The sequence below is a fragment of the Lynx rufus genome, unplaced genomic scaffold (genome assembly GCF_022079265.1).
Source record: "Lynx rufus isolate CCGP_SWC_20201006 ecotype Redwood Valley unplaced genomic scaffold, mLynRuf1.p SCAF_7, whole genome shotgun sequence".
Taxonomy (NCBI): Eukaryota; Metazoa; Chordata; class Mammalia; order Carnivora; family Felidae; genus Lynx; species Lynx rufus.
Genome location: NW_025814889.1, coordinates 107,733,237 through 107,756,012, shown reverse-complemented (window position 1 = coordinate 107,756,012; position 22,776 = coordinate 107,733,237). Strand labels below are relative to the sequence as shown.

At 34.1% G+C, this 22,776-nt stretch overlaps 1 protein-coding gene across 1 annotated transcript in view; it reads right to left on the bottom strand.

The window, feature by feature from the left end:
* LRRIQ1 (leucine rich repeats and IQ motif containing 1) overlaps positions 1-22,776 on the bottom strand; it is a 202,522-nt gene that overhangs the window by 117,887 nt on the left and 61,859 nt on the right. The window contains exons 14-16 of the mRNA XM_047065006.1: positions 8,893-9,072; positions 5,913-6,359; positions 1,767-1,977 (exon numbers count right to left, since the gene is read on the bottom strand). Of these exons, the coding sequence (XP_046920962.1) occupies positions 1,767-1,977; positions 5,913-6,359; positions 8,893-9,072 (838 nt within the window). The remainder of the gene's footprint in view (positions 1-1,766; positions 1,978-5,912; positions 6,360-8,892; positions 9,073-22,776) is intronic.

The window sequence follows — 22,776 nt, the reverse complement described above, 5'->3', positions numbered from 1 at the left end:
ATTCATTTCTCATGTTGCAGAATAATATTTTGAGATAGTAACTGAGGTTCTTTCTTTTCCTCAGAGTTTCCTTGAATCCATTGAATCCCCCCCCACTCCCACCACCATTCAGGCATTAGTAATGTCTATGCATTGCCCTTAGGAGTACAGTTCAGACAAATTAAGTCAACTGAAATACTGAATATATTTATTAGAACCATAGCAAAGATAATGTTGAAAACTATGGCTTTTGTAGTAAAAGCCAGCAACTTAATTTTAAGGCTATTCCTCTAGTTGGTTATTCCAATACCTTAGAGGCATCCATGACTCCTTACACTCTCTTACATACCACACCCCCATGAACTGATATTATCAGCTCTGCCTTCAAAATAAACCAACATATATTCTGGCCTGTGATTTTCTTACTGCTTCTACTGCAACACTCTGGCCTCATGCTACCATTATCCCTTGTCTGAATTACTGTAATATCCCCTAACTGATTTTGCTGCTTCTACCCCTGCCTTCCTACAGTATAATCACAACATAAAGGAAACTTGATCATGTGAGCCTACTGCTCAGATTCCTATATCTTCCCATGTCATTCAGATGACAAGCCAAAGTCTTTACACTGACTTATGATTTGTAAGTGTTACCCTTCTCCCCTCCATCACTGTCCAGTCACCCTGGCTTCTTGTTGCTCTTTATAAACATTGCAGTATGCTCCTAAATCAGTGCCTTTGATCAGATATTCCACTGTCTGGAGTGTTCTTCTCCCAGATAGCCAATGGCTTAATCTGTCACTGTAATGTCACGTTTTCTGGTCTTCCATTTCCATCATATCTAAAATGATAAACTTTCCCTTGATACTCCTGTCCTGTTTATCCTGCTTTATTTTTCCTCTTCGTACTTATCACTATCTAACATATTTATTTACTAACTGCACATCCCAACAGAATGTAAGCTAGTAAGATTTTTGTGCCAAGAAATATTTGTTGAAAGAATGGATAAAGGGAAACACTAATTTTTTGGTTACTCTCTTTCAATTCGGTACCATTATGTATTTATTTAGTTTATTTAGTTTACGTATTTATTTAGCATTATTTAGTTTTATGTATTTATTTAGTTTATTTTATATTTATGTATTTTTTTAGTTCTGCCTCTTCCACTAGAATGTAAATTCCATGAGGGCAGAGAACTTATACAGTGTGTTTATAGTTCTGGTTCCTAAGCCCATAATAGTGCTTGACAAATAGTAGATTCTAAAAAATATTTGATGAATAAATAAATAATAGGATGAATGTGATTAGGTTGAACTTCACTTCAAAATCTGATCTTGGTGAGGTTGAATCAAGTCTATTCAATACTTGCTCCCTGAATTTCTCATTAAAACGTGTATTTGAAGAACTTTAACAATTATTTTAGTAGATTTTTAAACATGCTTCTAAAAAGAGCTCTAGATTAGGCCAAGTGAGAGTTGCTATGGCTAATCAAATGTTACCAAATGTGGCAAATGGCATATCTGATCAGAAGCTTTAAACATGATTGTGTGGCTCAGTTTGGCCCTTGGTCATGAGAAATGTATTTCTAAATTATAGGCTACTCTTTCACCCTAGATACTAAGCACAGGCACAGCCAACCTATGGCCTACCTGTCACCTAACTAAGTAAGAAGCAAATCCAGTAGCTGTAAATCACTGACATCCATGGGTTGTCCATTATATAGAATTACTCAGTGAAAGATGACAACTACATCTCTCAGGACTATTTCACCAAAAGATTAAAGCTAACCTGAATAACAATAGCAGCCTTTTCCCTCTGTTCTTGGATATTCACGGTGTTTTCCCTTTTTTCTTCCTTTAAAATAGTTTTATTCTTGATGCAGTCATTGGGTTGGAATGTCAGGGGTCCTATTGCAGCAGTATGTAGCCTTGTAGAGAAATTAATCTGTCTGCGTACCATGTAACCACGCCAGTGTGCCTGGATTACCAAAGCTGCCATACTATTCAGAAGAGAAAAGAAAACATGGTTAGAACCCATAAAAACTGTTGTAGGTAAGAGGTCCTCATAAACTATATGTATAAACATGAACTGCATCAAGTATTATTTTAAAATAAGAACATCTTTTGTTAACAATAGGCACATAGGTAAAAATGGTACGGAAAACCTTCAAATCTGAAAAAGAGAAACGGGCCAGTAACTTAGAGAGGAATGTGAGGACTAGGGGGTTTTTGTTTGTTTCTTTTAAGGAGGAAAATAATACCAAGATTTTTGTATGATAACGGAGTATGTTGATCAAGTAGAAAGGGGGGAAAGTGATGATGCTGCAAAAAGGGACAATGCAGAAGCCTATGCTGAGTTGGCAACAGAGGATGTGATCTTCTTCACAGTGGAGAGACTAGCCTTGGACAGAAGGGAGGGCCCCCTCCACTGTAAGAGAAAGGACCCGTGAGGTTATTACTAGCTGCAGTTCCCTCCCTGCCCATGACAAATATTAAATCATGCCCTTACAAACCCAGTAGTAAATTCTAACATTTTCCCAGCCTACATCTATTTGCCAATTTCAGGCACTGAATCAATCAATGCTGTGTTTTTTCCACACCCCCGTAGGCTGCCCAGCAACATTAGCAAAATTTGAATAACAATGATAGTAAGTGGGTTCTCAGTGTGCTTCACCTTTTAACTCTTCCTAATTGGATAAGTTTCCCTTTTTCCACACAGATTATTGCAGGAATATTATCAAGGTACTGAGTATAGTCAAAATACTAATTATTCTGTCTTAAGTGCTCTTTAAATTCCAGAGTTTAGTTTAAAAGGCACATGAAGGAGAAGTGATTCTTGCATATATCCCTTGCATTAAAACAGTTTTCAGTAATTTTATAATTATTGGCAATTCAAATGAAATTTTCTCCTTCCTCATACTAGTAAGTTTAAGGCAAAGTGGAATTGAGTCATAAATTCTGCCAGACAAGACCACACATTGTTTTTTCTCATAGTAGCATATTTGTGGGAAATTAGGAATGATGTAACCATTTTTATCATTATTTTGCTTTATTATCACTATTGTTATCATCATCATAATTTTACTTAAACCCTGTAGAAGACTTCAATCTATTTTGCTATGAATAGAAAGTTAAAGTTAATGGATAAAACTTCTGACCTAAGATAAACTACTTGAACTCCGCATGCTTAGAAAAAATAATCACATTCCAACAAATCATGTCCTTCTGTAGGGTAAACAGAACTATAAATTTTGCAATGGATTTAATTTGTATTCAGTTGTTCAATTATCAATTCATTCTTTCTTCTTTTGAACAGAAACAAGTTAGGAAGTTTTTAAAGCACTATAATTGGTATTTTGGCTGATAAATAATCTGAAAATGTATTTATCATTTATAACTGGTAAAAAGTGAAAGGTTTGTAAGAAAACTCATTTAAGCTCAGACAGCATCTTGTATTTTTCTACAAATGCATACAAGTTTCACTGACTGTAACTGTAAATTTCTTCTAAAGCTCACCAGTCATTGAGTGCCTGAATTCCTCAGCCCAACATCATCAAAATTTCCCAAGGGAAACAACAACAGTGAGGGATATTTTCCTCAGTTACACTAACACAAGGACTGCTTTTTACTACACTGAAAGCAGGTAAACATGATGACTTTGGGGCTTCCTGAATGTAGGATGTTTCCATGTTGAGAAAAACAGCTTGTATCAGAGGTGCCTACCATCATCACCATCACCATCATTATCTTTTTTTTTTTTTTTGGCAAAAATCATAATGATAAAATGCCCTTAGCATAAGAACACATGTAAATCATACTTAGGAAACATCTACACAACTGACAGTGAATCTTCCTGAAACACTGAATGGTGAGGTTCAGTAAATGCGTACATTTTCTTTTCTCATTATTCTTTAGGACCTTGGCTTGTCTATATTTTCAGTTCGCCATCCTTCCTTATTATCATCATTTAGTTATTTTATTGATAACAGATTAAGAAGTTCTAAATGTTGTTTATATGAAATTACAATAGGCAGGGTCTGGAGTGTTTGGAGTTGATGGGGTTCAGAATATGCTACCTCAAAATATGGCATCCTGGTATACTAAATATTTTAAGCTGTAGGAATTTGAGAAACAGCATGTCCAGGAAGGGCTTTTTGACCTTCACCAGAAGCAGGCCATAAGATCCTCCTGTGAGAGGTGTCCTTCATGTACCCAGAGAAAAGAAGCATTCTCATCTGAAGACGGATGACAAGAAGAATCTGAATCAACAGGCCTTGCTAAATTTACCCCAGTTTACTACACTTAGCTTATACCCTTTGCCCTAATTATATTTTCCACAACCTTCTATTCTTTGTCAAACCCGATACGAAAATGCTCAGGTTTAACTATTTCTTCAGGTCTTATTTCTTTAGGAAGACTTCCATGTCATGTGAAACATATTAAATACATTTTTATGCCTTTTTCTTATTCATTTACCTTTTGTTTCAGGGATACCAGCTGAGAACTTAGAAGGGTGGAAGTAAAAGATGATATTTTTCCTCCCTTACAGAGCAAAAGTAATTGATTAAATAAACTGATGAAATATAAAGGAGGAAATATTAAAGCCACTTTTAAGAAAATTTAAAACATTTTTGCACTAGGGAATACATCTTAGTTTTAGCATAACAAACTTTTTAATATAGCCTTCAGAAAAGAAATCACCATTCACACTGACAACTTCTGAAAGAATAAAGACTGGGAAAAATAAGGTCAGCTACTGTGATTTTCTGCATTCTGCCCTATTCAGCACCTGTTATTTTAGGAAAAGCTAAATTTAACCATTTTTTAATTTTGTTGGCTTGACAGTGGCAAACAGTAAAAAAAGAAAAAAGTTGACAAGCTGAAGTAATATTTATCTTTACTGGTTCGATAAAAAAATTAAAGCCATTAGCTTTATAAAAGTATTTAAAAGTTGGCAAACCATAAAACAGACTCTTAACTATTAAGAACAGGAGGTGGGTGGGGGGATGGGTTAAATGGGTGATGTGTACTAAGGAAGGTACTTGTATGATGAACACTAGGTGTTGTATATAAGTGATGAATCACTAAATCCTACACTTGAAACTAATATACTGTATGTTAACTGGAATTTAAATAAAAACTTGAAAGAAAAAAATTAAAAATTAAAGTATTTAATAGTTGGAAGAGGTTTATGTGGTTAATATCAAAGAATATTGGCATACTTTATAGGTTGTTATGCCAACAAAAATTATAGCACATGCGGGGCGCCTGGGTGGCGCAGTCGGTTAAGCGTCCGACTTCAGCCAGGTCACGATCTCGCGGTCCGTGAGTTCGAGCCCCGCGTCGGGCTCTGGGCTGATGGCTCAGAGCCTGGAGCCTGTTTCCCATTCTGTGTCTCCCTCTCTCTCTGGCCCTCCCCCGTTCATGCTCTGTCTCTCTCTCTGTCCCAAAAATAAATAAACGTTGGAAAAAAAAAAATTAAAAAAAAAATTATAGCACATGCATTCAAATACTTGCATAAATGCTTATTAAATTATTCTGAGATCAAGAAGCAAAGACATAGTACATGAAAAGGTATACTTTTAAAAATGAAATTACCTGATTATTCAGCAAGTTTTCTTTATATTATTTTTAGAATAGCAGAGTGTTTTATTTTTTCTTAAAAATTCATTTAAATTGTTTAAAGATTAGAAAGCAGAAAGAACTTTACATGTACTTATTTTCAATGAAATACTAGTTAATTAAATCAGAACCTGCCAAAATTCAAATTCATACATACTATAATTAATAATTTGTACACATCATAAAAACATAATTAAAGGAATTCATACGAAATACAATAGTGATTTAAATCCTTTACCAAAACATGAACGAATACTATCAATAAAAAATACAAAATATACAATGTAAAGAAAAATGATGTATTAAGTCTTACATTTTATTACGATGTCCAATATTTTGGCAATCCCTCAGCAGAGAACTTGTCATTACTGTTTCCACAAATGGGATTCTTTTCGTGGGGACACTGTTTAATTTGCTGTCTTCTCTCTTCTGGTCTGCTATTTCTCCCTGCATTCTTCCTTCCGTATCTTCACATAGAGAGGATTTGGTTGATATAGAATGACTAGAGTCAGAATTCATCCATTTCTCAGAAATATCTGGTGATTCCAGTTTATACCTGTCTGCACAAGACTGGAGAACTCTATTTTGCAGGATGCTATCACTATCTGTAGCTAAATGATTTTGCTGGACTTCTGATTCTTCTCTCTGGGTGATACGTGCATCCCCGCGTTCATGTGAATATCGGCATTCATTACTAAGTGTCATTAATTTCTTATTATAATGGCAGAGATTTTCTGCAGCATCCAAGGTGACCAAATTTCTAAACAAATAAAGAAGACATTTAATAATAAGAACTATATCACCAATATTAAAACATATAGGTTTTGGAAATTTCCCTTGTGTGGTTTGACATGAAAATTAAGCTTTACTACAATATTCATTAAAAACTTATTTCTGGTTGTTTATATAGAAATTGATCTCATTTCTAACAAAATTTGAAAATATTTGTTTAGCTAATTTAGATCCGTCAATCCAGACAAAATGTCTGGAAGTTTTAGAACCATTTTTATTCTAGGTATTTTTGGTACAATTGAATGAGAAAAATCCATGCTTTTACTACCATAAACATGAGAGATCATGGCTGCCTAAATTTGGAGAAGTTATTTATGAAACAAAGTTAAAAGTACTTTCTACATTGACTCTTGCCATGCAAAATATTTGTATTGGACTTTTAAACAAAGAATTTATATTATGGGAAAGTTTTTATTCCCCTTTTTCTCTGGAAAAACAATCCATTGCAAAGAAAATTCAAATACTTTAAGATATAAATGGTGGTGATTCTCTTAAACAATTGTTGAATTTTTATCTTATGGAGGCTATGGGTTATGTAATTAATCAAACTTTCTGTTTGCCAGATTTGAGGATCTCAGTAGCAAATATAAAGAACTTTGCACTTGTATGAGCCTTTTTCTTGGCTACACTTTATTTACCTTCCATTATTTATTTTTTTTTAATTTTACTTACTCCAACTGTATATTTTCTAACTATATTTAATATATAGCCACAAGCTGCCTTATCTTTTTCTTTCAGGATATAAATAAATACAAAACTTTTAACCATACCATAAAAATGAAAGTTATAGTTCCTAAATGTAGAGATAAATAGTCTTGTGTTCACAAAGGTATTATCAGACATTAGCATAGTCTCCTCCAATATATATTTTTGATATTTTGTATTTCATTCATTTTGGTGGCTAATAATGTAGAAAAGTTTCAATTCAATATTGGGATATCAAGTGGTTATTGATTAGGTATTGAATTCACCATTTATTATTAATATAAAATATAGTCTATTTTCCATTATCAATGCCAAAATGAAACAAGTTGCAATGACAATGGATTATCCAAAGGAATTGAGAAATCTATGTTTCAACATGACAGATATCAAGGGTCACCTTTAAACAAAAAATTGCTTATTACCATACATATTCAAGGAAGTATGTTTAGTTTTGCACAAAATAAATGTAAATAACCTTAGTCTTTATTAAAAGTAAAAAGTAATTATCTGTAACAATTATTATTTTTGAGAGAGAGAGAGAGAGAACAAGCAAGAGGCAGAGAGAGAGGGAGAGAAAGAGAATCCCAAGCAGGCTCCGCACAGTCAGTGTAAAGCCTGAGGTGGGGCTCCAAGTCACAAGCAGTGAGATCAAGATCATGACCTGAGCCAAAATCAAGAGTTGGATGCTTAACCAACTGAGCCACCAGGCACCTAGGTGCCCTAGACAATTGGGATTATTTAAAAGCTGTGAGATTTGTTTTTAATCTGAATGGACTATATACAAAAATATTTAAATAGAAAAACCAGATCTTATGTAGATGGGCATGTATGAAAGTGCAAAGAGCAATAATTTAAAAATTAAGTTTAGGTATTTAGAAGCGCATATTACAATTATAATTCCAGTTTTAATGGAGAGTCATCATAAGTGAAATATGAAATCACTTTCCTTTTTCATTTGTGTTTTCTGGAGCAATGCAAATTAGAAAATATAATTATAGAGGGGTGTCCAGGTGGTTCAGTCAGTTAAGCGATCAAGTTTTGATTTCAGCTCAGGTCATGATCTCATGGTTTGTAAGATCAAGCCCCACACTGGTCTCTGTCCTGACAGTGCAGAGCCTGCTTGAGATCCTCTCTCTCCTTCTCTCTGCTCCTTCCCCACTCATGCTCTCTCAATAAAAAATATTAAAAATCTTTAAAAATAAAAGAATATACAGTTATAGAAAGATCAAATATAATTCATTCATACTAATGTACCCTGAATTTTGGAGGGGGAATGGGAAATTCTCTTTCTTTTATATCTAATTAGGATTCTACTCTCAACTTCTGTTCTTCTGAATATGTGCATGTGTTGACTGCTCTTATCTACTGTGCGCTGATAATATTTGAATATATTAATATATGTACAATATATCTAATACATAATAAATGTTGTATGCCTTGCTCCATTGTAACTGTTTGTCTAATTTTCTCTTATGCTAATCTGTTAATTCTTTGAAGATAAAGTATAAAACTTAGCTTATTGTGTATTTTGTTTACAATCACTGTCAAATAAATTTATGACTGATTCATTGAATGACTGACTGAAGGGATGTCTGATTCTTGTCTTGAAGCTATCCTCATGATTTCACTTATCTAACACTTTAGCATTGAAATTATATTTTATATTGTGTTTTTAAGAGAGAATATCCTTAAAACACACAGTACTAATTTAAAAAAACATCACTATTAATCAGCGTATTTTTTTAATCATATAAATTGCATTATTTCTTTAAATTATGAGAAGAGAACAGTCTTACCCTTTCACAGTAATATACTTTTCAATTAGTAAGTTGAATTCTTGAATCTGGGACTGACAAAGTACCAAGAAACGTCCTAATTCTGGTTGATAGTATTCTTCAGTCTGCCTTTCTGAACAAGAGTTTATCATTTCACCATTGAGGATTCTTAGAGCCGGTAACACTTTAAGTAGAGAATGCCTATTGAAAGCAGGAAAAAAATAAATAATCTTGAAGAGTTTATATCTAAAATAACCGTATACCTATTACTTAAACAATATAAACACAGAATATATCTCAGAAAATGCTATTGATTTTGTAGAGAAAATGACACTGTTAAATTTGTTAAAAATTTCTATGGTATCATGTCATGTACAAAGTTAAATTTTAGAGACTTGACAAACATTTAACCATTTTCTTCTATAACATAAACGGGAAATTTAGCAGATGGAAACTTGGGCTGGGAGTAAATAAAAAGCTACATTATAAAAAAATAATATCAGATACAGTATTTTAAAAATATGATAATTAAAATAAAACTACTGAAATTTGTTGCTTATTTTAGAAGTAGAGGTAAATTCTGATTGTTTCTCTTAGTAAAACATAGTTAAGAGTAGGGCTAAAACAAGAGTAGTAAACAATCACCTTGTTTATCATGATCTGAAAAATCTAAACTTATATTTCTTCTTGAATCTTGCTAAAAATTATGATAATAAAAATATTCAAAGTATGCACAAAAGTCTGTACCAATTTAAAAGGCTAATCGTGTGAAAAACCAAGCCAGACAGCAAGAGCTTTCCACCAGGCCTAGCCATTTATAAGTATTTACCCAATCCTTTCACAAGGGTACTGTGGGCCTCTTTTCACAAGGCCATTAATGGTCAAAGGGGTAAAATGGACTTCTTGAATGAATAAATCCCCCTTAGTTAGAAACTAAATTTCTTACGAGGAAAAGTACAAAACTGATGAAAGATATCAACAAACTAAATAAATGGGAAGATGTCCAATGAAGATATTTTCATAGATAGGAAGTTCAAAATTGTTCAAGAGATCACTCCTTCTCAACTTGATCTTTAGATGCAATGCAACCCCACTAAAAGTACCAGTAAGGTATTTTGTGTATATCAACAAAATGATACTAAAATTTACAAAAAGAAGCCAAAAAACAACAACAACAAATCCAAAAAGACAAAAACAAAAAACAAACAAGAATAGCCAATTCCACACTGAAAAAGAAGAAAAAAGTTGGAAAACTAACACTTTTCACTTCACACTTACTACAAAGCCACAGTAATTATGACAGTATGGTATTGGCGAAAGAATAGACAAATTTATCAATGGAAGAGAGACAGACAAATATATCAATGGAAGAGAAGAGAGAATCCAGAAGTAGACCTCCATGAATCTACTAAAGTGGATCAGTCAACTAATCTTTGACAAAGAAGCAAAGGCAATACAATGGAAGAAAGATAAATGATGCTAGAACAATCAGACATTTACATGCAAAAAAGTGAATCTAGACACAGACTTTGTATCCTTCAAAAATTTAACTCAAAATGGGTCATATATCTAAATGTAAAATGCAAAACCATAAAACTACTAGAAGATAACATAGGAGAAAAAATTAGACGGCACTGGTATAATGATGACTTTTTGATAAAAACACCAAAGATACAACTCATGAAAGAAATAATTGATAAGATGGACTTCATTAAAATTAAAAACATCTGCCCTGTGAAAGAGTATCGAGAGAATGTGAAGACAAGCAATATACTAGGAAAAATATCTGATAAAGGGTTGTTATCCAAAATATATGAAGAAATTTTAAAGCTCAATAAGAAAATAAATACACCAATTAAAAAATGGGCCATAAAACTTAATAGACCCCTCACCAAAGAAAATATACAGATGGTAAGTAAGTATATGAAAGATACTCAACATCATTTGTCATTAGAAAACTGTAAATTAAAATAACAAGATACTATTATCTATTAGAATGGCCAATTCAAAACGCTGACAATACCAAATGCTGGTGAGGATGTGAAGAAATAAAAACCCTCATTCGTGCTGGTGGAAATGCGGAATCAGTGCAGCTATTTCGGAAGATAGTTTGGTGGTTTCTTACAAAAGTTAACATACTTTTACTATACGATCCAGCAATGTGCTTCTCAGATTTACCTAAATGAATTAAAAACTGTATCTGCACCAAAATCTCCACACAGATGTTTATAGCATCTTTATTTGTAATTGCCAAAACCCGGAAACAACCAAGATGTCCTTCAGTAGGTGAAAGGATAAATAAACTGAGTTACATCCATACAAAGGAGTATTATTCAGCACTAAAAAGAGATGAACTATTAGGCCATGAGTAGGGAAGATTCCTAAATGCATATTACTAAGTGAAAAAAGACAATAGGATAGGGCTACATGCTGTACAATTCCAACTATATGAAATTCTAGAAAAAAGTCAAAACTGAGACAGTAAAAAGATAAGTGTTTTCCAGGGATTAAGGTGAAGGGAGGGAGGAACAGGCAAAGCACAGAGCATTTTTAGGGCAGTGAAACTATTCCGTATGATAATACTACGTAGCGAATACATGTCATTATACATTTGTCAAAATCCATAGAATATACAACACCAAGAATAAACCCTAATGTAAAGTATGGACTTCAGGTGATAATGATGTGTTGATGTAGGTTCATCAATTATAACAGGTATACCACTTTGGTGTAGGATGCTGATAGTCGGGGAGGTTGTCTATGTGTGGGGACAGGGTATACCTGGGAATTCTCTGTATTTTCTGCTTAATTTTGATAACCTGACCTTCTCTAAAATATAAAGTTTTTTAATGTTTATTTATTTATTTTGAGAGACAGAGCACAAGTGGGGAAGGGGCAGAGAGAGAGAGAGAGAGAGAGAGAGAGAGAGAGAGAGAATCCCAAGCAGGATCTGCACTGTCAGTGTGGAGCCCAACACGGGGATCAATTTCATGAATCATGAGATTATGACCTGAGCTGAAATCAAGAGCCAGGTGCTTAACTGACTAAGCTACCCACATGGCCCCCAAATATAAAGTTTTTAATTAAAACACAAAATAAGACAAACTCACAGTTCTCTAAAAACTAAATGAAGGACAGCAAGATAAGATTACAAAAATGCCAAGGTTTAAGAAAGAAAACTCCAGTCAGGTACTCCTTCCACCTAGATGGTATATAGTCAGGGTCAACATATCCATTTATAAAAACACAATTGTAAAATATAATTTTTATATTTATAGAAATACTTTATATAATAATTTATATATAACTTATATTTATATAAATTTATATTTACATATTTATGTATACTTTATATATAAATGAAGAAAGTGGTCCACTGAGGCAAAAATGCCAAGGCCCAACTAAAGTCATAACACATTACTATGTATAGTTATGGTCTTGATAGTCTTGGTATTTAATAAAAGATAATCACAAGAAATGTATAAATACTTTTCCTTTAATGAAAGCAAAAAAAGAGAAGAACATCATAGTTTTTCATTTACTCAGGATACATGATTAATTTCCCATGCTTACCTCCCTCCACCCTTTGAGAAATAATACTTTTTTTCTCTCGCAGATATTTAAATAAGGAAAGAGGGAAAGCAAACAGATTATGTTCAAGATAACTATCAGATGTTTTACAGTGTTAAAGAGCTTAATCTAGTTAAGAAAACTTGGGTCCATCACTTCTTGGCCTTTTGGCTAAGATCAAGTGAAGACTAGGGTCCATTTATTTGGAAATTTTTAAGCTTTTTTTTTTTTTTAGGCTTGAAGATACCAATATTGGTCATATCATAAACTACCGCACTTACTACAAAAGGTTAAATAACTAGCATATATTGCATTTCTGTTTGGATTCATTTTAAGATGTGGTTCAAAAGCAGAATGCTAATTAAGATAATGGCTATTCATCACAGAGGTGCAATACTAAATATAACATGAAATCTTTGACTGAGGCTACCATCAAAACAAGGAAAGGTTGAGCTCTGAAATTGAAGCTGGTAATAATTAAAATATAATGGAGAGATTAACTATCCATATTCTATCCTATCAAATTGTTTATTACATTAGTAATGAAACTATATTGCATTCTAAATCTCCTTCAAGTATACAGTCAAGTTTTCTTCAAGACATGACATGTCAGAATAACGTGGCTATAAAATGCCACATATGAAATAAAGATGCTTTTGAAATGTGATAATAAAGGGTAGTAAAAGTTAAAACTGTATTGGTGTTTATACAGCTTAAAAAAGAACATGCTCTAATCCTATTGATGATCTTATTTCATTAGATCATCTCCTAAAATACAGAAGAGCAAACGTAAGGCTTCAATAATGTGATGGAACCAGCCCTAGACAATAACCAACAGTTTTAATTCCTTGTGTACCATGCAAATTTCTCTTTGATAATTTGGTCTCCAGAGTGGACCTGATCAGCGGAAGGAATGAGGTATGCTAATGACCTGCTTTGGTCTTTAAAATAGGTATATTTCTTATAAGGAAAATTAATAAAGCAGATTTTCTTATTATAATTTGGATCTCTTAAGACTTAGATAAAGCTGGGGCGCCTGGGTGGCTCAGTTGGTTAAGCGACTGACTTCAGCTCAGGTCATGCTCTTACAGTTCATGAGTTAAAGCTCCGCGTCAGGCTCTGTGCTGACAGCTTGGAGCCTGAAACCTGCTTCAGATTCTGTGTCTCCCTCTACTTCTCCCCCTCCCCTGCCCGTGCTCTGTCTCTCCCTCAAAAAAATAAACATTAAAAAAAATTTTTAAAGAGGTAAAGCTGTTTTTTTTATTTCTATTGTTCAGTTAGTTCTGGTTGAACAATAACAATAAGCTGTTGGATCTATAATACTTTTCATTGGGATCCTGGACCTACAGTGATATTGCAGATGAAGTAACACTTAAAACCCTCTTGAACAGCCATCTTTCAGGTGTCATTTTATCTAATTAAGAAGATGTCAACAAAATGAAGAAAATACTCATGCTGCAATCACGAGAACCACAGGGTCTCACACATGTGTTCTTTATCTTAGTCACTCTCTAAATCCATTGTGATGGTAATTCAAGGCTAAATCTCTATGTGTGTCTCCAACCTTGCAGGGCAAGGTCTCTGAAAAGATCCTCCTTGAACTACTGTATCAGTAGTACCTGGGATAATTTTTTAAATTCACTTACACCAAAGACCTCTGTTGGTGGGTTCTGGGGAGTTTGCATTTTATTTTTTTTTAACATTTATTTATTATTGAGAGACAGAGAGACACAGAGCACGAGCAGGGGACGGGGAGAGAGAGGGGGAGACACAGAATCTGAAGCAGGCTCCAGCTTCTGAGCAAGCTGTCAGCACACAGCCTGATGCGGGTCTCAAACTCACAAACCGCAAGACTATGACCTGAGCCAAAGTTGGATGCTCAACCAACTGAGCCACCCAGGTGCCCCTTCCTGTGTCTCCCCCTCTCTTTGCCAGAACTATTGTTTTGGTTTTTTTAATTTTTTAAAAATGTTTCTTTATTTCTGAGAGAGAGAAACAGAGCATGAGCATGGGAGAGGCAAAGAGAGGGGAAGACACAGGATCCAAAGCAGGCTCCAGGCTCTGAGCTGTCAGCACAGAGCCCGACTTGGGGCTCAAACTCACAGAGCAGTGAGGTCGTGACCTGAGATGAAGTCGGATGCTCAACCGACTGAGCCACCCAGGCGCCCCTGCGTTTTTAAAATATAGCTTTTCTTATGGCTTTAAAGAACCAATGCATTGGCGGGGGTCGGGGGGGGAGGGCGGGGAATGGGCTACAACAAGTTATGCAAAAATTAGAGATGTTCAGGTTTAAACTTAAAAAAAAAAAAACTTTGAAATTTTATCATTCTGGAATTGTCTTAAATTTTCAAGAAAAATATAGCTTTCTTGTAAACTTGAAGCATGCCCTATATATATCAACGATGCCAGAGAATTTGCTAAAATAAGAGACATTGTGGGCCTGGACACTTACATTCCAATGATCTGTTCACTGATTAACATTGCCATTGGTTTTACATAAATGGTGCAAAAGTTTCTTAGGAAAGTGTTCTTGTAACACTGAAGTTACAGAGTACATATCAAATAGAGAAACCAGTTTTCTATTCAGAAATAATTAATGACAAAACGAAGAGCCATTTTAACTAAATGACCCAATATAATCCTAGAAGCAAAATATAAGAATTTGCTTATCAGATTAATGGAAGGACCAATGATTTACCACAAGTATCCTCTATTTAACAAAACAACTGTTTATGCCCTAGACAACCAAAATAATAAGAAAATAAGTAAATCCAAAGGTAACTAATACAAGGCATTAGGTTTATTTGTAGGTATTGCAAGTGGCATTATGTGGAAGCTGTTTGGATGCTAACTAACCAGATTAGCAAGGGGCAAAATGATAATTTTGTCATCAAATACTACATTTTGAATATGGCTATGAATATAGATATTATTATGTACAATATTATAGCTATAGGGAATAATTACAGAAAATGTGGATCAATGGGGCTTGAATTTTTACATTGAAAATATTTTGATGTTACATTCATCACCTTTACATAAGAAAAAGTCCAAAACAGTTTATTTGTGTCAAAATATTTGAAATTTCTTTGGAAAATTAGTTTGTTTGGATCTTCAAGACCATGACAATATCTTGATATTTATGATTTATATAATAAATATCCATATTTGATTTGGTGTTTTATGTTAAAAATTGTTTGCTATTTTTTTTAAAGGAATAGTTATCAGAACTATATAAATCAGTAGTGTAGTAGGTTGGCCTTCAGTTCAAATGCAGCCTTAGAAGACTCTATGATGAATATATTAGAAAGTGCTGTAACAAGTTGATTCATGTTGGAAATGAAGTATAAGAATACTGTGAGATCTCAACATTAGTTTTTCCAGCTGGGGTCCTCCTAGCCAAGGGCTGAATCAATATTTCATTTAGTGAAAACTTCCTGGTGAATATTCTGTCACTTAAGAGACTCTATTAATCATTAACGAATGAAACACATTCCCAAAGGAGATTCCAAACTGAGTTTGTAGATTAAGTTTTAAAAAGAGATTTTTTTAGTACATCAGTTTTGTCCATGTTATCACTGGCCAGACATGAAAGTAAGAAGCCAATTGGGAAAATCTATAACTAATCCCTTTGTTGGTATCACAGGGTTATGTAAAGTTCATTGGAACATACTGCTTACCCAAGTTTGAGTTGATCCTTTCATTAACAAATCCCTATTTTATAGATTACCAGATTTTAAACCCTTTAGATAACTGAATCTCTTCTTGAAATTATGAAATCTGTATTAGGCCCACTGATCTAAGTGAAATTTGATAAGCAAAATTTTTAAGTTGGTTTTACTCTAGTACAGTAAATTTTATTTAAACATAGAAATTATAATAGCTAAATAATTGTACATGTCTATAATATAAATACTACCTTTTTTCAATATTATTTTTAATTAAATATTTGCTTTAAAACTGTAAAGTATATATACATAGTAAGTATAGTATATGTTAGTATAGCACTAAATATATATACTTAGCATAGTAGTAAAATGTGAATGTTTATCTTTATATATTTAAACAGATTTATATCAATATATTTCACTATGAGCATATTTTATCCAACAAACTAAGTATTTATTCTTCATACCAAAAAAAAAACCATAAATAAATTCAAAGATTATTCAGGACATAGATTTGTTTCTAGTTATTGCAACTGGCAACATGGCAGCTGTTTGAATGGAAACTCATACCAGATCAGCAACAGAATTCATGTCCTATTTGCCCAACTCCTAATAGAAAAACCATGGCCTGAAAAGAGCTTGCTCTGAATATTGGGCACAGCCACCTATTTCTGTTTGTCATCATAGATTTGGTCTATATAGTTACTTAGAAAAATAAAGATATCTACCTAAAAACAACCCATCAGGTATTTTCATTATAAATAATACCACCTGCCAAGAAGAGGCTTTTGGGCATAATTACACTTTACCTTTTGTGTGGGAAGTTTCATTCTAAGGTCTAGGTTCTAAAAACGGGGACCCAAAACCTGGGGATTCGTGTTTTAAATCCCAGTGTAAGAAAAGCATGGCCCCAGAACTTGAGCTAGTACATCTAGATGGGGACCTTGACTACTTCTATTTTGGATGACAGAGTCCTTTTCCCAGGTGGAAAAAGGTCTAGAAACATATTTAAGGTTTTTTGTTTGTTTGTTTCACATATATATACACCTTCTTTAAATAGTTGCAATGTCTGATCTCCTTATAATTTGATATTAACTAATAGTTGGTATAGTAGTAGTATAGTAGTAGTAACTTGTACTAAGAGCAGGTTTTCAGAAAACAGGAAGAATGTCACAAACACTATGGTCCCTAAAAGTCTAAAGACTCCAGTTGTAAAACTCCTGACATTGATAATTACTGCAAACCGATAAATAAGTATCAATTGTCAATTTATGGGTAATAATACTTTCAGTCCCTGAAGTAAATTTTAAAAATTCAATAGAGGGGAGTCTGGGGGGCTCAGTCAGTTAAGCATCTGACTCTTGATTTCAGCTCAAGTCATTATGTCATGGTTTGTGGTATGGAGCCACACATCGGGCTCCATGCTAGCAGTGCAGAGCCTGCTTGGGATTCTCTCCCTCCCTTTCTCTCTCTCTCTGCCCTTCCCCTGTGCACATGCTCTCTCTCTCTCAATAAATAAATAAATCAATAAATAAACATTAAAAAATCCAAGAGAAAAATTAAAGTGAGTGAAACGCATTTTTTTCAAGATTTTACACATTACAATGTAAATTTCTATAATGTATTCCTTCAACAAATAATTTTGGTTATCTATGACATTATAGATGTCATGCAGACATACTTGCCTTGCATAAGTCTACATACAGTGTGTGTGTGTGTGTGTGTGTGTGTGTGTGTGTGTGTAATAACTACACATAGTCTATATAGTTACTTAGGAAAATAAAGATATCTACCTAAAAATAATCCATCAGATATTTTCATTATAAATGATATCACCTGCAAAGCAGAGCCTGTTAGACATAATTGCTCTTCTTTTTGTGTAGAAAATGTTACTCTAAGGTCATTCTTCCAGTTCTAAAGTAGAAGGATCTGTACAATATCTGGGATCACTTCCACTACTTAATTTTAGTCCTTTTTTAATTCCTGGACTTTCTACTAACATTGAACGTGGCTACCTTCCTTAATCTCTTACTACTTTGATGCTGAAAAGAAATCTTCCACAAATACTATTTTCTTTTTCATACAACCATTCAAAATTTCTCTATAGCTCCTTAAAAATAAAGGCTAACATTTACCAAGCGTGCTATATGCCAGGCACTACTATAAAATGCTTCTGTCTTGCAGTTAGTTTGGCTTTACGACTAGTTACATCCAGTGGAATATGAGAGAAATGATCAATGCCACCTTTTTAAAAATATGTTTATTTTGCGAGAGAGAAAGCGTGAGTGGGAGAGGGGCAGAGGGCAAGGGAGAGAGAGAGAATCAAGCAGGTTCCATACTGTCAGTGCAAAGCCTGATGCAGGGCTCGAGCTCACAACCGCAAGATCATGACCAGAGCCGAAGTCAGCCGCTTAACTGACTGAGCCACCCAGGCGCCCTAACCAATGCTACTTTTGAAAGCAGAGCAGTTCAATATCAGATGTACTTTTCCCTGTGGTCTTTCCCCTCTTTCTCACCACAATCTATTATCTAAAAATGTCAGATTACATTGAAGTTACATGAGACAGAGCCACAAAAGGGAAGCATCCTGAGTTTCCACGTCCACTTAGATTAGACAGGATGAACTCACATCAGATGCAATATAAACCAAAAATAAGCTTCTATTGTATTAAACCACATAGGTTTCTGGGTTTGCTGTTGTGTGGTATAACCTCTATTACCTTAATGAATAAATCCTGAGGTAGCTACTATTATTATACCCATTCTATAGATGAAGACACTGAGACATAGCACGATTAAGCAACTTGTGCAAGGCAAACAGCTAGGAAGTGGTGGAACTAGATATGCACCCGAGCAGTTTACTCACAACACCTACATCTACACCCAGTATGCTAATAGGTCTCTCCATGACCACAGGATAAAGAAGACACCTTATCCGAGCATACAAGGCCCTTTACAATCTGGTAGCAATATATCATATGAAACAGTAAAGCAAGTATTTAAATTCCAGGCCTTAGAACTCAAAACCCTTCTCTGACATTTACAGAACTGAACAAATCACAAGGCATCTATCTTCAGTAAATACCCCCATAAAATCAGAATGATAATTACAGAACTCAGCTGAGTTGCTGTGAAGTAATATGTGTAGGTATTTAGCCCATTCCCTGACCCATTGTAAATGTATATACTTGATTTCTTATTTACTTCCAAAAGTATTTTCCACTATATCTATGTTACACCTGAACAGACCAGAGCCTAACCTCGCCTTTCATATTCCCTCATTTTCTTGGATATTTCCTCCATCGGAAGTGCTTTTTTTTCTTTTAACTTGAATTTAAATATTACTAAAATTCTGAGGTTTAATCCAAAGTCTGCCTCTTCAGCAAAAGTAGTTTTCCTGGTCACTCTAAATTAGGGTGGGATTTCTAAAGCATATCTGTTGCCTACAACAATCATCTGACATATGTATCAGGTACTGAAATCTAAGTGTTAAAAAGCACAACTGAAGTCAGGTTGTTTGAATCCTGGCTCTTCCAGTGGCTAGCTGTGTAAACTTGGGCAAGTTATTTAGCACTTTTGTGATTCTGTTTCCCTACCTGTAAAATGGGGACACTAGGTAGCTATTTTATTATACATTGTATTAAATGGGCACAAAGTAAATGCTATAACAGTGTTTGTTATCATTATTAGTTTTCATGGCTATCATTTTTTGCATATATTTTATATCCCTATAAAGATTATAAACATGGTTTGAAATCATGGACTATATAGAATTTCCTTTAGAGAGTCCAAAATGTTAGAACATTGGTTGTATATAGTAGGCATACACTAAATATTTGGTGACTTAATGAGACACCATAGTGTGGTTAGCCTAGACATGGAAAATAGTAGACTTCTGTATGCTTACCATGTTCTAGAAATTACTCTCAACAAAATATGTGTATTGTTCCATTCAATTACCATAACTACCCCATAAGATAGGTACTATTATTATCCTTATTTTACCAGTGAGGATTTGGAGACATAGGAAAGTTGTTACTTGTCCAGGACCACATGGTATGAGGCAAGAACAGGATGTCCTTGTTTAAAAATACAGTGATTCCAAAGTTTAGCGTGCATCAAATCATCCAAAGGGCTTGTTGAAGCACACATTAATAAACATCATCCCCTAGGTCCTTCTGATTAAGTGGGTCTGGACAGTGTCCAAGATTTTTCATTTCTAAAAGTTTCCAAGTGATGATGAAGTTTCTCATCTAGGGATGTATCTTCAAAAACCACTTCAATCGGTTGTCCTCTCTCCTCTATAGTACACAGCTTAAATTGCACTTGGAAAAAGATATTTCTAAAGTAGAAGTTGGCAAGTTCTGTTCTAAAACATGTAAAACATACCAGGTTTCCCTAAAAAATGGTATAGCATTAGAAATTAATGTGGAAGCAGAGCTTTAAAGAATATAGAAAAACAGATTTACTGCAAAGACAACTCTTCTGTAATAAATGAACTATCAACAAGTAGCAAATTACACAGGTGTTTGACTTGATATAAAAATGCTATTTTCTTAACCAAAGACAAATTAACAAATTCACAGAATCAATACATGTGAAAGAGGGTGTCAGAGGTGTGCAGTGGCCTCAGACAAGGGAGGGAAAGAGATTACTTCCTAGACTTTCTTAACCTGTTCTACAAGTGGATTAAGTCAGATATAGGAATTTTAAGCACGACCAGATCATTGGTTTTCCTGTAAGGTATACTCCATTGGAAGTCATCAGAACGAGGATCTTCCAGGCTATGGCCACACATCACAGGAAAATCGAATCAGAACAGTCAACTGCTTATGCCCTAGGATTGGATGTCACAACCTTTTTTTTTCGATTATTCACTCCTTTTTGTCTATATTTTATTCATAAATGCTGTATTTTCACTACCTGATCAAACTGATAAGATTTACATATTTGATCTAAACTCTGAGTATCCTGAAATGGGTTTTCTACCAAAATTTCAGTAAATATTTGCCTTTCTCTATACTTAGTGTGTTGTCAAACTTATCTTGCTAAATTAGGCTACAAGCCTTGTCTATTCTTACCTTGTTCTGTTTTGATGTACCCATGACTTGATATGATACAAATGTCAAATGTACAATAAACCATGTTAAACCATCTTACAAATACACACTGCTAGACATACAAAAGACAAGAATTTAGATCAGAATCATCACCAGTACTAGAAAAGTGAGCATTTTCAAAGCTTTTCAGAATTCTGGGATTTAATTCAATTGGATCTGGGTAAATGAAAAATGATCTGAGGGTGTATGAGAAAAAAACCATGTAAGCCAAGGGCAGGAATCAGTGGGAAAGAAAAAGTAGAAAAATTACAAGAATATATATAAGGCTGGGAGTAATTCCTATCAGCAAAAATTGAAAAGATGTATATAAGAAGCAGTAGGGAAAATACTCAGGAAGTCAGTGCCATAGCAGTAGAGCTAAATTGGCACCAGTCAAAAGATTTCTTTGAGACTTCCCTAACAGATACTAAAAGCAAGCTTTAAAAGCATCTCCCTAATTTAACATAGCTGTTACATGTCAGAAACAAAATAGATGTTATCTAAAAAAAAACGAACAAAATTAAGAAATCAACAGTATAAAATTTAAGATGTCCAGAATACCACCAAAATGATGAAGCATGCAAGAAGCAGGGAAATACGACCCGAAATTGGGGTGAAAGTCAATAAAAATAGGCCCAAAAATGACATGGATGATGAAACTAGCAGATAAGGATTTTAAAACAGCTATTATAAATATTCTCCATATGTTCAAGATGATTCAGGAAAACATCATGAGTATGATTAGGAGAGAAACTGCAAATGTTAAAAAAATAAATGAAACTTCTAGGATGAAAACCACAGTATCTGAACTCTGAACTGATTAATTCTGGACTTTAATATCAAAATAGATATATAAGAAGAAAATATCAGAGAACTTGAAGATATAGCAATAACTGTTAAGAGTGAAGTACAAACAGAAAAAAGTGTAATATATATATATGTATGTATATATACACAGACACCGTGCATCATGAACAGAGCAATAGCAACTTCTAGAATATATCAAGTGGCCAAATATTGGTAAAATTGGAGTCCTAGCAGGACAAGATGGGGGGAGGCAGAAAAAATATTTGAAAAAATAATGGCCAAAAAAATTCTAAATTTTATGAGAACTACAAATTCATCAGATTCAAGAGGTTCAACAGATCTCATGCACATGCACACAAGCAGGGGAGGGGCAGAGAGAGAGAATCTTAAGCACGCTCCACACTGAGGATGGAGCCCGACACAGGGCTTGATCTTACAACCCTGAGATCATGACCTGAGCCAAAATTAAGAGTCAAACTCTTAACTGACTGAGCCACCCAGAGGCCCTGATTCAATAGCTCTTAAGAAAAATAATCTACATAAAACCACAGCAAAATACATTATAATCAAATTGCTGAAAACCATGATAGAAAAATCTTAGAAATCTCCAGAGAGAATGTTGGCAGACTTCTCATCAGAAAAAAATGAAAGCCATAAGAGTGGAGAGACTTTTTTAAAGAACTGGAGGAGGTGACTGACTCCAAAGGGGCACTAGGCAATTTTTTAAGGTGATAAAAATGTTTAATGTCTTGATTGTGGTG